The 17,119-nt window shown below is 49.9% G+C and overlaps 1 protein-coding gene across 1 annotated transcript in view; it reads left to right on the top strand.

The window, feature by feature from the left end:
* LOC147121868 (potassium channel subfamily T member 2-like) overlaps positions 1–17,119 on the top strand; it is a 257,850-nt gene that overhangs the window by 107,861 nt on the left and 132,870 nt on the right. Inside the window, exon 2 of the mRNA XM_085982390.1 lies at positions 11,239–11,545. Within this exon, the coding sequence (XP_085838516.1) occupies positions 11,296–11,545 (250 nt within the window). The 5' untranslated portion in view covers positions 11,239–11,295. The remainder of the gene's footprint in view (positions 1–11,238; positions 11,546–17,119) is intronic.

Below are 17,119 nucleotides of genomic sequence, written 5' to 3'. Positions count from 1 at the left end.
CAACCGCCGCAGCGGTAATGCCAATACCTGCGGCCGGGCTCGGGCCCGAGGAACCCGACAAACCTGCTCCGCCGGAGGGAGTCGAGGAGGAGGCCTTTGCAGACATGGAGGTCTCCCTCGCTCCCTCCGTGCTAAAAAGAAGGCGCGACCCCCTGGATGAGGAGGAGGACCGGGAGGAGGAAGGTCCCTCCGAGCAGGGGGAGTCGTCGCCCGCCGCGGGTACTGCGCCCCCCCGCCCCCCCAGCGCTGTCGTCATCACCAGCGATCGGCAGGGGTCGCCTGTCCCTCGGGAGGCTGAGGCAGATGTGTCTGTCCAGCACGTGCCTCCCGGGGATGGGGATGAGACCCTGCCCGTGGGGGGGGTTGCGGAACAACCCGCGGCAGTAATTGAAGTTGACCTTTTATCGGTGTCGTTACCCCTCGCCGGGTCGGGCAGCCTGGGGGTTGGGTCGGGCGAGCTCGAGGATAATGAGCTCGCCCAATGCGACCCGGACGTCTCCCAGGGGATGCTCGTCCTGGTAGAGCTTTTAATTCAAAACCCCCCGTCCGCTGGGTCGGAGGTTGGTGGCGGGGAGGAGGATGGCCCCCTGGCTGCGTCTCTGGTGCCGGACGTACTGGAGGAGCTGGAAATTGTTCTCTCCCCGGTTTCTCCGGTCGTTCCGGCGTCTGAGGCGGAGGGGAGCTCTGAACCGCCGCCGTCTTCTGGCCCGGCACCCCTAGAGGAGCCCAGGGAGAAATCCTCTGCCGCCGATCCTGGGGGTGGGATCCGGGCGGAGGCGGGGCTGGCTGGCGCGGCCGAGTCGTTCGCTTCGCACTGCGCGGCGGACGGGTTGGCCGCTGGTGACGACCCCCTGGAGGAGGATGGGGACTCGGTGATGGGCACGGAGGACGATTCGGACTCCAGCGCCGACGTGGCGATTGATGACCTCATGCCCCTTGCCAAGTCTCCCCTCATTTCCGTAAGGGAACTCCGGGATTTTATGGCCACGTGCCTGGGTCAGCGCAATAAGGTCCGGCTGGCCCTCGACAGGTGGTCGGAGCTGGCGCTGCTCATCGATTCCGTCCGCGCCGCCGTTAAGATCTTGGGCGCGGACGAGGGTGTGAACCCGCTCGAGCTGCGTCGGCTCACAACGTTTCTCACTGGGCTGCTGAGGAAGTGGCGGCGGACCAGCGGCTGCGCTTCCTCGCCCCGTTAGGTGTAGGTAGAGGTTGCACTATGCTTCTGACATGAAGATAACCATAGCCAGCCTCAACATCAACGGCAGCAGGGAGGCGCGCCGCAGATTCAATAACTTCTCGGTCCTTCGGGACGGGAAGTATGCGGTGTGCTTCCTGCAAGAAACCCACACCGTTCCGGGAGACGAAGCCACGTGGCTCCTGGAGTGGCAAGGAGGGGTCAGCATGAGTCACCTCTCCAACAATTCCAGCGGGGTGGCTATCTTGCTGGCCCCGCATTTTCAGCCGGAGATCTTGGGGGTCAAGGAGCACGTGCCGGGCCGCTTGCTCCATGTCACTGTTCGCCTGGGGGGCGTGCCGCTCCATCTAGTGAACGTGTACGCCCCTCAGACCAGTGCGCAGCAAGTGCGCTTCTTCGAAGAAGTGTCCGCTCTCTTGGGCTCCATCGACGTGGGCGAGTGCGTCATCCTCGGGGGGGATTTTAACTGCACCCTCGAGGCGAGGGACCGTTCGGGTCCCCCGCGAAGCCCGGCGGCGATGGAGAAGTTGAGGGACCTGGTTGGGTCCTTCGACTTGGTGGACGTCTGGCGAAATCTCCACCCCGACTCCAGCGCCTTCACTAGTGTGAGGTCTGGGGGAGGAAGGTCCAGAATCGACCGCCTCTACATTTCCCGGGCGTTCGTCTCCTGCGTTCCGGCAGCTTCCATGCGGCCGGTGCCGTGCACGGACCACCACCTGGTGTGGGCGGAGCTCGCTCCGCTGCGCGCGCGGGGGGGGTCCGTGTACTGGCATTTTAACAACCTGCTGCTGGAGGACGCACGGTTCCGGGATTCGTTTCGTCGATTCTGGGCCGACTGGAGAAGGAAGCAGGGGGGCTTCCCCTCCTTGAGGCTATGGTGGGATGTGGGCAAGGCTCACATCCGTCTCTTCTGTCAGGAGTACGCGAAGGGGTCGACCAAGAGGCGGGAGGCCCGGGTCGGGCGGTTGGAGAAGGAGGTGCTCGACCTGGAGTCCCGTCTCGGTCAGGTCGTCGAGGACCCGGCCCTGCGGAAGGTGTACGAAGAGAAGAAGGGCGCGCTGAAGGACCTGCAGCTCGTCGGGTCCCGAGGCGCGTACGTGAGGTCGCGGATCCAGCTCCTGCGGGACCTGGACCGCGGCTCCCCCTTCTTCTACTCGCTGGAAAAAAGACGGGGGGTCCGTAAGCAGCTCTTGGGGCTGCTGGCCGACGACGGATCTCTGGTCTCGGATCCGGAGGGAATCAGCGTGGAGACCCGCGCCTATTACGGGGCTCTGTTCTCTCCGGATCCGTCCAGCGAGGATGCGCGCAGAGTTTTGTGGGAGGACCTGCCGAAGGTTGGCCCGGAGGGCGCCGAAAAATTGGACGCTCCGCTAAGTCTGGCGGAGCTGACCGGCGCCCTCCGCCAGCTCTCTAGGGGAAAGTCCCCGGGGCTGGACGGGCTGACCGTGGAGTTCCACAGGGCGTTCTGGGACGTCTTGGGGGGCGACTACGCGCGGGTCCTGGGGGAAAGTTTGGCGACCGGGGAGATGCCCCTCTCTTGGCGCAGGGCGGTCATTGTCCTGCTGCCTAAGAAGGGCGATCTCCGCCTCCTTAAGAACTGGCGCCCGGTCTCCCTCCTCAGCACGGACTATAAAATCTTTGCCAGGGCCATGTCTGCTCGCCTTGGCACCGTGCTGGCCCACATGATCCACCCCGACCAGTCCTACACGGTCCCGGGCCGGACCATCCACGATAACATCCATCTGGTCCGGGACCTGGTCCACCACTCCCAGAGGGCTGGTCTTTGGTCGCCTTCCTTTCCCTGGATCAGGAGAAGGCGTTCGACAGGGTGGATCACGAGTATCTCTTCGGGACTCTGCGCGCATTCGGGTTCGGGACGCATTTCGTCGCCCGGATCCGACTTCTGTACGCCGCCGCGGAGTGTCTGATTAAAGTTAACGGGTCCTTGACGGCGCCCCTTCGCTTCGGGAGGGGGGTGCGTCAGGGATGCCCCATGTCCGGTCAGTTATATGCCATTTGCGTGGAGCCTTTCCTGCGCCTCTTGCGGAAGAGGTTGACGGGACTGGCTCTGCAAGGGCCGGGCGTGGAGGTGGTCCTCTCGGCTTACGCCGATGACGTGCTCCTCACGGTCACGGATCCCGCTGACTTGCGGAGGATGCGGGAATGCCAGCAGATTTACTCGGACGCATCCTCCGCCAAGATCAACTGGGAGAAATGTTCCGGACTCCTGGTGGGTCAGTGGCGGGTGGACTCCCTGCCGGAGGAGTTCAGGCCTTTCGCCTGGAGCACCACGCACCTCCTCTATTTGGGAGTCTACCTTAGCCCTGCCGAGGACGCTTGGCCGGCGAACTGGCAAGAGCTGGAGGCCAAAGTCACCGCTCGCCTAGGACGCTGGACAGGACTGCTCCGAGTGTTGTCCTACAGGGGTCGAGCGCTGGTCATAAACCAGCTGGTGGCCGCCATGTTGTGGTACCGGTTGGTCACTTTGATCCCTCCCCCTGCGTTTGTCGCCAAGATTCAGAAGAAGCTCATCGACTTCTTCTGGGACAAAAGGAAGCACTGGGTCTCTGCCGCGGTTCTGTGTCTCCCGCTTAGGGAGGGCGGTCAGGCGCTGGTGTGCCTTCGCACCCAGGCTGCGACTTTCCGTCTTCAGACGCTGCAGAGATACCTGTACGTCGAGAATCCTCCGAGATGGTGTGCGCTGGCGACGTTTTTCTTCCGCCAGCTGCATGGCCTCAATTACGACACGCAGCTCCTGTTTGCGAAAGTGGGCAGCAGGCGTGCCGGCCTGCGGGAGCTGCCTGTCTTCTACCAGGAACTACTATGGGTTTGGAACTACGTCGCTTCCAGGCGGAGCTCTCCCCCGTCAGGAGCGGCGGCTCTCCTTCGGGAGCCGCTGCTCAGGAATCCGCACCTCCACGAACACGGGTTCGGGCGGCTGGCGGAGGGTAGGGCTGTGGCTGGCAAGGTGACCAGAGTCGGGGACCTGCTCGATGGCGGAGGAGCGGGCTGGATGGCGCCGGAGGAGCTGGCGCGGCGCCTGTCCTGGGCCAACGTCCAGCTCGCGGTCGAAACCATCGAATCGGTAAAAGCGGCGCTGGGCCCCGACTCCACTAGGTGTATCGAGGCGGCTCAAGCACGTGGGGCGATCCCGTCCGAGCTTACCCCCGTTCGGACGGAATTCCTCATCGGCGCCCGGCCCCGAAACTCCCCTCGGGAACCGGCGCCTCACAACTTGAGCCGTCTCGAGGAAATACCCTCCGTGCCTTTTCATTCCGCGCGGAGGGGTTTCCTGTACGGGCTGCTCCTGCACACTCTCCACTTTGCCATCTTCGTCTACCGTCCGGACACGCCTTGGCGTGGCGTTTTGCCGACCGGCGGTAGCGGAGGTCCCCAATGGAGGGCTCTCTATGCGGGAGTCCTCCCTTGTTCCATCGGGGACTTGGCCTGGAGGGTGTTGCACGGAGCGGTCCCGTGCAATAAGGTTTTAAGTAGGTTTACGGACTCCCAGGCCGCCTGCATTTTTTGCGGCCTGGAGGAGTCCGTGTTTCACGTTTATATGGATTGTGAGAGGTTGCAGCCCCTCTTTCACTACTTGAAGGGGCTGCTCCTCGATTTTTGGTTGCACTTCAGTCCCACGCTCTTGATCTACGGTCACCCGGTGCGGAGGGGAGCGGACAGGTTGGAGGACCTCCTTGTGGGCCTGCTCCTGGGCCTGGCTAAAAGAGCCATCAATTGGTCCAGGCAGCGGGCGGTCGAGGGGGTCGTCCAGCCGGATTGCCTGCATCTCTTCCGCGGCCATGTTCGCGCCCGGGTGGCCCTGGAGATGGAGCACGCGGTGTCCGCCGGTGCGCTTGAGTATTTCCGCGACCGGTGGGCGCCGCGGGGACTGGAGTGCATCATCAACACGGATAACCAAATTTTAATTTGATTTGTTAAGCTTTAGTTGAACTTTTGTTTATTTACAGTCGAATTGGTTTTTTTTGGGTCCAAATAAAAGAGTACCCTCTGTTCAGTAAAATACCTGTTTAATTGTTCTCCCGAAGTCCGTGTATTATTGAGGCGCGGACTTTACAGTGGCGACGAGCAAGTTCGAACTCACCTGCAGTACTGCATCACCTCACGGGGACCTTTCCCTGAGAAGAAGTTTCTTGGAGGTCGAAGTCAGAGCAACGGGCGTCGACCACGGGCAACCGCCCAATGATCCATCGGTGTTCGGAGAATTGCGGGAGAGGCTGTGGAGAGCTGAGCTTGGCTCCCCAGTCAAGGTGTTCCAGCAAATCGTGCTGGTAGCAGGTAGTGCGCTGACCCTTCCGGACTGTGGCGGGCTCGAGCTCGATCGAGCGGCTCTGAAAAAGGGGCCGCGCAGCGTCGCCTGGAGGAAAGAGAGAGAGAGAGGGTGGAGCACACAGGGCGCGGTCGGTGCTCAAGAACCGGGCAGCAGAGAAAAAATAATCGAGGGGAAGGAAAAGTGAGACGCGCCGAAGCCGCGGGTCGCTGCCATTACCCTGTAGAACGCTAGGAGCAGCGTGGCAGCAAGGGGAAGAAGGAAAAGCGCGGGAGGCGCCATTTTATTCCATTGGGGAAGAAAAAAAAGCGCGGGAGGCGCCATTTTAAATCACCCAAGATGCCGAAAAGTGGCAGTATCACTGCTTTCGACAACGAGGTAGAAGACTGGACCACGTATGTGGAAAGAATTGAAGTGTACTGCAAGGCAAATGAGGTGGCCGATGGAAAGAAGGCGTCGGTATTATTAAATTTGATGGGCGCGAGAACGTACGGCCTATTGCGGAATTTAATTACCCCAGCTAAACCAATGGAGAAAAGTCTTGAGGATATTGTTAATATCTTACAGGAACACCTAAACCCTACACCGCTGCTGATAGCAGAAAGATTCAAGTTCCATAAAAGAAACCAGCACAAAGATGAGAGCAATGCTGACTATCTTACGGAACTACGCAAGTTATCGAAGCACTGCCAGTTCGGAGCAGGACTGGCAGACACTTTACGGGATAAGTTTGTCTGCGGGCTCCAGAGTGAAGGAACCCAGAAACGACTACTTTCAGAAAAGGACCTGACGCTAGAACAGGCTTTCAGCATGGCAGTATCCTACGAAGCAGCAGCACGGGGAGCTGCGGAAATACAACAGAAACCACAAGAATACAGCGCTAACGAAATGGTGTATGGAGCAGAAAAGTGCTATCGCTGCGGCAGAACAACCCATGATCAGAAGGACTGCTGGTTTAAGGACGAAGTATGCAGGCAATGCGGGAAAATGGGACATATAGCAAGAGTCTGCAGGTCGGGAAAGAAAACCAACACTACAAGAAGGAAAAGTACAAGAAAGTAAAAAAAATGACAGACAGTAGTTCGGAAGATCAGGAGAGTGACAACGACTCTGGGAGCAGGAGATTAAGTTGTCTAAAGTTACACAACGTGATCGCAAAGGAGGATCACCGAACCATTTGGGTAACCCTCATGATAGCAGGGTCCCAAGTAAAGATGGAATTGGATACAGGATCAGCCCTAACTGTCATGAATCGACGAGACTATGAGCGGCTATTCTCACACATACCCTTAAAGGACACGTCCATTGTATTGAAGACATACACGGGGCAAAAAGTCTCCCCCAGAGGAAAAATAAGGGTGCCAGTTAAATATAACGGCAAGGAAACACAGAAACTGTATCTATATATACTACAAGATGGAGGACCACCATTATTGGGACGTGAATGGATCCGAAAAATACAATTGGATTGGCATTCCATTCAGGCGCTAACTGTGACTGACAAAAAGGATGATGACGTTGCACCTGGACGTCTGTCACAAATTCTAACTGACACAAAAGACTTGGGACTCTAAAAGGAGTAAAGGCAACGATAAAAATCGAAGATAACGCAAATCCAAAATGTTTTAAGGCCAGACCGGTGCCGTACGCGATCCGCCCAGCCATCGAAGCAGAACTGGAGAGTCTGGAGCGTTCGGGTGTGCTGTCCAAGGTGGATTGGAGCGAGTGGGCCACACCCATTGTTCCTGTAATGAAGAAATCATTGAGCAGCACGCCTGGGGAGCCGAAGAAGGTTCGCATCTGTGGGGACTTCAAGGTAACTGTGAACCCAGCCCTGCACACAGTACAATATCCACTTCCACGGATAGAAGATATTTTCCCCTCACTATCTGGAGGGAAACGCTTTACGAAGATTGATCTGGCCCAAGCGTATCTACAAATGGAGGTGGAAGAAGCATCTGGGAAATACCTCACAATAAACACTCACAAAGGCCTTTACCAGTACAATCGACTGGTATTCGGGGTAGCATCAGCCCAGGCTATTTGGCAGAGGGCAATGGAACAAGTCCTGCAAGGGATCCCAGGGACCCAGTGTTATTTGGATGACATCCTGGTGACGGGCGAAAATGACAGTGAACACCTTGCCAACCTGGAGCAGGTGCTCACTAGATTGCAGGAATATGGGCTACGAGCCAACCGCCCCAAATGCGAGTTCTTCAGGAGACAAATCTCGTATTGTGGCCACATGATTGATAAGGAAGGGTTGCATAAGTCGCCAGACAAGATTTAGGCTGTAGTCAAGGCTCCAGCACCGGAAAATGTGTCGCAACTGCGGTCGTTTCTCGGGCTGGTGAACTACTACCATAAGTTCTTGCCGAATTTATCTACAATTCTGCACCCACTGAACGCCCAGCTGCAAACTGGAGTAACATGGAAATGGAGTGATGAGTGTAAGCGTGCCTTTCAGAAATGTAAATGCCTAATCACTTCAAAAGAAGTATTGGCCCACTACAACCCAACACTACCAATTCGGTTGGCATGTGATGCGTCTCCCTACGGCATTGGAGCGGTGCTGTCACACAAATTCCTTGACGGTTCAGAGAGGCCAATAGCCTTTGCGTCGCGCTCGTTAACCTCAGCCGAGCGTAATTACGCCCAGATTGACAGGGAGGCCCTCAGCCTGGTGTGGGGGGTGAAGAAGTTCAATCACTATCTGCACGGGCAGAAATTCACCCTACTGACTGATCATCAGCCCCTGGTCTACATTTTTAACCCAAAGAAGGGCGTTCCGGTGATGACGGCGCAATGACTGCAAAGATGGTCACTTTTTCTAGGATGCACATCAGTACAACATAGAATACAAGGGTATGAAGCAGCATGGAAACGCTGATGGGCTGTCGCGCCTACCGTTGCCTACGGTAGAGGAAGCACCTGCAGTGGACCCTGTTGAGATATTCCATGCGACCATAGTCGAATGTCTGCCTGTTACAAACTCAAGTATAGAGAAGGAAACCCGAAATGACCCGACACTCTCTCGGGTCTATGATTTGACGGTGAAGGGATGGCCAGCACATGGCGACTCACTGTTGCCAGCATTCTCGCCAAGGAGAGAACAGCTGTCAGTGTGTCGGGGGACCTTGATGTGTGGATCCCCAGTGGTAATTCCACCTAAGTTGAGAGACAGAGTGCTCAATGAGCTTCATGAAGGTCATCTGGGAGGGGTAAAAATGAAAAGCCTAGCGAGGGCTTATGTGTGGTAGCCGGGAATCGATAAACAAATCGAGGACCTGACCAAGAGCTGCTCAGGATGCCAGAAAGTCCAAAATGCACCACCACAGGCCCCTCTACACCCATGGGAGTGGCCCTCATCTCCATGGTAACGTGTACACATTGATTTTGCTGGTCCATTTATGGACTCAATGTTTCTAATCGCCGTGGACGCCCATTCGAAATGGCCAGAGGTCATCAAAATGTCCTCCACCACCACGGAGAAAACTATTGCAGTCCTACGGACCATCTTCGCCAGGAATGGCTTGCCAGAACAAATTTGCTCCGACAATGGGCCACAGTTTGTGTCCGAGGATTTCCGGAGGTTTCTGAGGAATAATGGGGTGAAACATTACACATCTGCCCCATATCATCCAGCCACAAATGGATTGGCTGAAAGGTTTGTTGAGACCTTTAAAAAGGCAATAAAGGCGATGTATAACGACGACATACCACTACAACACAAGGTAGATCATTTCTTGTTTGCTTACCGGAATGCGACACATGCAGTCACCAACCAAGCTCCAGCCATAATGTTCTTCAACCGAAGGCTAAGATGTCGCCTGGATTTGCTCAAACCAAACATAAGACGAGATGTTGAGGATAAGCAATTCCAGCACATCAACGAGAAGCCAACCAGGAGCTTCAAGATAGGACAACCAGTCTTGGCCCGCGACTACCGAACAGAAAAATGGCAGCCAGGAACGATATGCACACAGCAGGGACCACTAATGTACACAGTGGACGTTGGAGAGAGCATCGTGAGATGCCATGCTGACCAGATTCTAGAGTCACAGGAACAAGCCAAACCTTTACCACGAGCATGTGCACCTGGTAATGAGCCCGAAGTACAGATTGCGTCTACCTCAGAAGCAGTGGTATTGGAAGCTGACGAACCAACCAATGACAATGAGCCAGAATCGACTCTACTGCAAGAACAGGATACTCGAGAAAGGCGCTATCCAGTCAGGATTAGGAAGCCTCCTCAAAGACTGAACTTATAAATGATTATTTCAGTTGATGTATATAGTACCGAGAAAATTGTAATTGTAATTAGTTATTATTTAGTTGTTAAATGAATGTTATGTACTGTTTATCTAAAAGGGGAGGAATTGTTGTGTATGTACCTTTAACAGAAGAACTGATTTTATACTGCAGTACCGGTAGTGACCACCCCTGTATAAAAGGCCCGAGCAGGCTTCTGTACTTCAGTCTGACGTTACCCTACCTGTTTAATTGTTCTCCCGAAGTCCGTGTATTATTGAGGCGCGGACTTTACAGAAGGAACAAGGAAGAAGATGATGATGAGGAAGACCCATCCCCATGTTCAGCAGTGGAGAATTCTTGAGCGGGGAGAGGACCTGAATGGATGCTCTGCCTCCTCTCTATTATTGTTCACCAGCTTTGCCTGCAAGAATGAAGGGAGAGTGTTTGTGCTCGCCTACTGAGATGGTTTGAGTATATGCACGTCAAGGTCAAATAGTGGTGTTGAAGTGTGAAGGGTGGCAGAAGTGTGAGGAGGTGAAGGCAGTACTAATGAGGAGAGTGGGAGGTGTAGAGTAGCATTAGGAGCAGAAGGAGGTGGAGTGAAGTGTGGTGGAGTGAATGTAGGAGAGTTCTGGTAATGAGGGGAGGACAGAGTGGTGAGTGCTGGGACTTCAAGTAGTGCAGTTATGTAGGGAGTGATGCAAAACCGGAGTTAGGAGTCTTACCTTAGCAACCTTCGTCAGGTCATTAAGCTTCTTCCTACATTGAAGCCAGGTCTGTGGGGCGATGTTAGTGGCACTGACGGCTCCGCCACCTGTGCCCACTACTGCCGAGCAGCTTGGCGGGAAAACTTCCTGCTGCTTGGTGGGAAGAGGCCGTCCCTCCTCCTGCCTACCTCCTCCACCAGAACCTCCATTGCAGTATTGCCAAAGTGAGGGGCCCTTGAATTATCTGTTTCTCCTGTCATCTCCTGAGCTGCCTTCAGGTTGCCCGCAGCCAAAGTGCAGCTCCCCTTTAAGAGGTGCGGGCTGGCTTTAAGTAGCAGGAGGAATACCAGAAGTTGAAGGCCCCAATTAGGCAAGCTGCCAGTCAACAGTTGTTCTTTTATCCCCTCCCCCCTTTCCCAGCCCCTACACTTGCTTAAAAATCTGTTCCATTTCCTGCTTTTTTCCAGTTCTGACGAAAGGTCTCAACCAGAAACGTTAACTCTGTTTCTCTCTTCACAGATGCTGCCTGACCTGCTGAGTATCTCCAGCATTTTCTGTTTTTATTTCAGATTTCCAGCATCTGCAGTATTTTCTTTTTGTATTAGTGGGGCCCCATACCAATTTACCAGTCTTGTCCCACCCACGTGATTAGATGCACGTTGCCCGAAAACGGGCCTACATAAATTTCTACCCCATATGCACATTTAACATAGATTAAAAATTCTAATTATAGAGATGTATCTTTTATGTTATTTAGTTTAAAGCTTATTATCAAAATATTGATTCTCTTTCAGTCGCACGTATCCATTAGCGTTGAGGACTGGGAAGATACGAAAGATACCAAAGAGCACATGAGTTATCGCACCAACCACTACCACCGGAACTCTACATCCAGTGACCAATCAGATCATCCCTTACTGAGGCGTAAAAGCATGCAGTGGGCAAGGCGGCTTAGCAGAAAAGCACCGAAACACTCCAATAAAGTAACAGAAAGGATTAGTCGTCAGCGCATGACGTTATGCAAAAGGTCAGAGAGACAAGAACTGGCTGAACTAGTAAAAACCCGAATGAAGCATCTAGGCCTTTCAACGACAGGTTATGGTAAGGCCTATTAGATACTACTAGTTTGTTTTACATAAAATTTACAGCACAGGAACAGGCCATTCGGCCCAACTGATCCATGCCAGTGTTTCTGCTCCACACGAGCCTCCTCCCTCCCTACTTCATCTCACCCTATCTGCATATCCTTTATTGCTTTCTCCCTCATGTACTTATCTAGCTTCCCCTTAAATGCATCTATGCTATTTGCCTCAACTACTTCATGTGGCAGCAAATTCCACATATTAACCACTCTCTGGATAAAGAAGTTTCTCCTGAATTCTTTAATGGATTTATTAGTGATTATCATATTAATGGCTCTTCATTTTGGACTCACCCACAAGTGGAAACACCTTCTCTACGTCTGCCCTATCAAACCCCTTCTAATTTTAAAGACCACTATTAGGTCACCCCTCAGCCTTCTCTTCTAGAGAAAGGAGCCCCAGACTGTTTTTGTTTCTGATAGGTATAACCTCACAGTTCTGGTATCATCCTTGTAAATCCTTTTTGCACCTTCTCCAGTGCCTCTATATCCTTTTTGTAATAGAGAGACCAGAACTATACAAAGTACTCTTAAGTGTGGTCTAACCAAGGTTGTATACAAGTTTAACATAACTTCCCTTCTTTTCAATTCTGTTCCTCTATAAATGAACCCCAGTGTTTTGTTTGCATATTTTATGGCCTTGTTAACTTGTGTTGCTAGTGATTTGTAAATGTGTATCCCTAGATACCTTTGCATCCTGTACCCTCTTTAGACTTTAGTATGATATTTATGGTGCACACGATAACCTGCTAACATGCTGCAGAATATAACATGTTTATATCCTTTACCAGTCACATGATAATGTAATGCTGCATTTACTTACATCACAAAGGGTTATAATACCCTTTCATTGACAACAGTCAGCATAGCGTGTATATCAAGAAACAATTAAGTCACAGGTAAGAGTGGTAAATCAATCTACTGTACTTTGAAAGCTTTGTGCAAAAAAATATAGTCTATAGTGTAGAAATTAATAGAGGCTTAGGACCAAGTGGAGGGTGTAACACAGTATTTAGATGAAGAGTTTCACTTTCATACTTTGAATTGCCAACTTGTTCTACAAGGTTACATTATTCTATACAAATTTGTCAATTTGACTCCAGACGTGACCCTCTATTCAAACTTCCTTGTGATTCTCTCCTCCTGTCTTGAAGGCAGCGCCTCACGGGTGGCCAGAACTTGTTGGTGCCATGACCAAGTGGCTGTTTTTCATCAGTGATCTTCGACAGTGAGTCCAAGCTGCTTAACTGTGGGGACTGTCACAGCCATGTCCAATCCTGGTCTCACCTGATATCTATATGCAAACTTCCAGCAGGGATCACTGGATGGCAATCATGAGCAGGATCCCTGCTCCTCTTTTTTCTCTTCTAATCTGGAAATTCAGAGACCAAAGTAGTGCTACTGCTCTGATTGAGATTGGCTGATTCACTACAAATCAGGGATTACATCTGGTTAAAGGTTCTGAAAGAGTTGATATCATATTGTCCTATTTGTTCTCATTTTGGGGAATTACTGAGCTGCCACTTGCTGAAAATATTACAAAATAAACATTCAACTATTCCTATCATAAATGTTGCAAAATAGTTAAATAGAAATATTCATTTTGTGAACTCAGCTAACGTAATGGAAAATTACATTTCCAACGGAAAGGAAAATTGGGCAGGATGTATAATGGGCGGCCGATCCAGTACCAGTCATTTTACAAACAGCGGTGAAAGATGAAATCTACCTCAGTCACTTTTTGGAATTTCTTATTGTGCCACCACAGACACTCATTAGTGTAATACATTAAAATTTCTACAGTTGTGTTCAACTTAGTTCTCAAGAGGTTAAATTTGCAGGGCAGAAGGGCTGGGGGCGATGTACATTAAGATTCAGATGAGGGTGTTGGGACCAGTATGCTTCAAGGAAAGTTAGTTAGGATGTTTCAGTGATCATTCATACCTATACAGGTTGTGATAACTTGAATCATTTGAGGTCAGTAGTGGTTAGTTGCCAGGATGGCATTCCACCTCCTGGAATCAGATTAACAAAAAAAAAGAAAACGCCATGTTCAGGGTCCATCAGGCCCAGTAAAGGCTCAGAGAAGGCAGGTCTTGGCCAGAGTTGGGAATTAAGATATAGCAACTCAATTTTCTGAGCCAGAAGCTGGCCCGAAAGGGAATGCAACAAAAAGTGAATATTCCATCCATTATTCAGTATAGCATAGGAAACAGCATGCAGGCTAAGGCGCCATTTTGGATGGCCCCCACCTTAGCCACAAATGTCAAATTGTGAGATTTATTTTATTCCAAAATGTGCATTTTCTTTCAAAGGTCCCATCAGTATGATTAACTCTCGGAGAAACAGTGGCCTAAAGGCATCATTCGCCCCGTTTTGACCTCGTTGAAAGAAATCAAAATGGCAGGTGTTGGGGGTTGGAGCCATTTTTGGTCAAAATGTCATTGGTGGGGAAAATGCCACCTGGGGTGATGTCACAGCAGTCGCGCCATAATAAAAAGAAAAGAATGATCAGGCAGCATTAGGTTGCCATCATTAGTTTGAATGAAAAAAGACTGATGGGTTGACCTAATATAAGTCTTTAGGGTTAGGTAGACATAGAGGTTGGGTAGACATAGAGAAGACGTTTCCACTTATGTGGGGGGGGGGCAGGGAAGTCCAAAACTAGGTATCATAAATATAAGATAGTCACTAATAAATCCACTAGGGAATTCAGGAGAAACTTCTTTACCCAGAAAGTGTTTAGACTGTGAAACTTACTACCATAAGGAGTGGTTGAAGCAAGTAGCATAGATACATTTAAGGGGAAGCTAGATGAACACATGAGGGATAAAGGAATAGAAGGCTTTGCTGATATGTTGAGATGAACTAAGGTGGGAGGAGGCTCGTGTGGAGCATAAACACCGACATGGACCAGTTGGGCCGAATGGGATGTTTCTGTGCTGTAAATTCTGTGTAATGTTTTTGTTGTTTTCTGTTGTAATAGGATGTGCAGGAGAAGTTTTAAATGTCTGGAATTGCTACTTTTGGTCAGTCAGGTTTATGCTGCAAAATGAACCCAATTTCCACCCAAAAGGGGGTGGGGGAGCTTGAATTAGAGCTAGGCCATTTAAAAGTGAAATCGGGAAGCACTGTTCCACACAAAGAGTAGTGGAAATCTGGAACTTTCTCTCCTAAAAGGCTGTGGATGCTGGGTCAGTTGAAATTTTCAAGACTGAGATCAATAGATTTTTGTTGGATAAGTTTATCAAAGGATATGGAGCAACGGTGGGGAAATGAAGTTGCGCTACAGATCAGCCATGAAATTATTAAATGTTGGAGCAGGCTCGAATGGGCTAAATGGCCTACTCCTGTTCCTATTTATAGATTTTAATAAGGTATATAATTCATTAGTATATTTTCAAACTCGTATGTCTTAAACTCCATTGTTTAGCTGAATCTGAGGTCAGCTTATTACTTTTTAACTCTACCATGTTTAATATACCTGCCCCATAATGTCAAAAAGGAAGTAAAATGATAAAGTGAATGTCTAATTCATATATTATAGAAAAAACTTGAGCCATGAGTTCAGTTGAGCAGTTCTGCTGATATTCGGAAATTGCTAGACATTGAACTCATGGTTTATGACAACGGAATCACTCAATTGAATTACTGCCTTATAACTCACTGTCAGCCACATATTATCCTTTATTTATTGTGTGAGGTTCTCAAACATATTTCAAGCACAAATTGATTCCTTTAATAACTTTTAGGTTGTACATTACCTGTCATAGTGAGACAGCTATAATTTCCTGGGATCGGGTCAAAGCTGATCATATTTTAAAATATGTATATATTCAATGGTGAATTGAGTGTCCCCACCACCACCACCAGTTTCTCCCATCCCAACATCAGACAACATCTGAGTTCTTAATTAGTAGAGACCAGCTTGCCAGGGTTTTCTGTAGGACCAGCATCCGTTCCAAACTCTCCAAAAATACAACATTCAAAATTTATTATAAAATATTACCTAAATATTACTTATAAACAAAAGAGCCTAGACTTTACAACTGGTGTTATTTTAACACCAGCATTAACGCATTTATTTTAAACATGGTAATGCCAGCGTTAAAATTGCACAGATCGGATAACCTTGGTTAACACTTCTTCATTTTCAGTGGACCCATTAATTATCATGTTTATACAATCAAATTTGTTGATTTCCTGTGATGTTATTGATAGTTATTCCAAAATCTGGAGTGCAGTTTCTTAAATGAACCAATATAGCATGACTGATGCAACATAAAAGTATTACACACCTTACTTATGGTGTCAGCCGTGGTTCAGTGATAGCACTCTGAGTCCGCAGGTTGTGGGTTGAATCCAGAGACTTGAGCACTAAATCTAGGCTGATACTCCAGTGCTGCACTGGCAGAGGTGCCATCTTATGGATGAGACGTTAAACAGAAGTCCCATTTGCCCTCTCAGGTGTAAAAGATCCCATGGCAATTTTCGAAGCAAAGCATCCATGCTGGTCATTATCGCATTGGCTGTAAAGCGCTTTGAAATGTCCTGTGGTTGTGAAATGCGCTATTTAAATGCAAAGCTTTCTTTCTGTCTGTTCTTTCTTTCCATCTGTTCTTTCTGTCTATTCTTTCTTTCCTTTCTTTCTTTCCTTTCTTTCCTTTCTTATCCTGCAAAATACAGATATAATATTTGTAATACTATTTAACCACTAATTTTGCAAAGCTTGCTTAAGCTGAACACACTTTACTTATTTGTTTACTCTTCCCTTATCCTTTCCCAAAACCTTGCTTTTTTCTCAGTTATTTACATGATTATGAAAAATATTATGAAAAATATTTTTCTCCCAGATGAGGATTCATAGAAAAAGAAATTGGTCTCTGTCGCATTTGTTTTTTGGGCAAAAGATGAGCGTTGGGGAGAAGGGGGACAAATTTCGGGGCGTTCGAGATCTCCCCCATTTTACAGTAAATCTTTTCCACTTGCTACTGTATATAAATAGTCATTTTGGATCCAAGTCTTAGGGTCAAATAGAGCTGAAAGCCATAAACACTGTTGCATAGTTATGACATACCAACCAGAAGGCCACAGAACATAAGAATGGACCTGGGAGTTTGTCATAAAAACTACAAAGTCCCGCATGGGAGACTGGTCAAGAAGGTAAGAGCCCATGGGATCCAGGGCAATTTGGCAGGAGGCAGAGGGTGATGGTCGAAGGTTGTTTTTGTGACTGGAAGCCTGTGTCCAGTGGTGTACCACAGGGATCAGTGTTTGTAGTGTACATTAATGATTTAGCTATGAATGTAGAAAGCATGATCAGTAAGTTCGCAGATGACACGAAAATTGGTGGAGTGATAAATAGCGAGGAGGGAAGCCTCAGGCTACAGGATGATATAGACGGGTTGGTCAGATGGGCAGAACAGTGGCAAATGGAATTTAACCCTGAAAAGTGTGAGGTGATGCATTTTGGGAGGACTAACAAGGCAAGGGAATACACAATGAATGGTAGGACCCTAGGAAGGACAGAGGAT

This window comes from Somniosus microcephalus, chromosome 3 (assembly GCF_052327205.1).
Source record: "Somniosus microcephalus isolate GS21.2 chromosome 3, FLI_Smic_1.0, whole genome shotgun sequence".
NCBI classification, from domain to species: Eukaryota; Metazoa; Chordata; class Chondrichthyes; order Squaliformes; family Somniosidae; genus Somniosus; species Somniosus microcephalus.
Note: the sequence above shows the minus strand (reverse complement) of the source record. Positions and strands in the feature narration are given on the sequence as shown.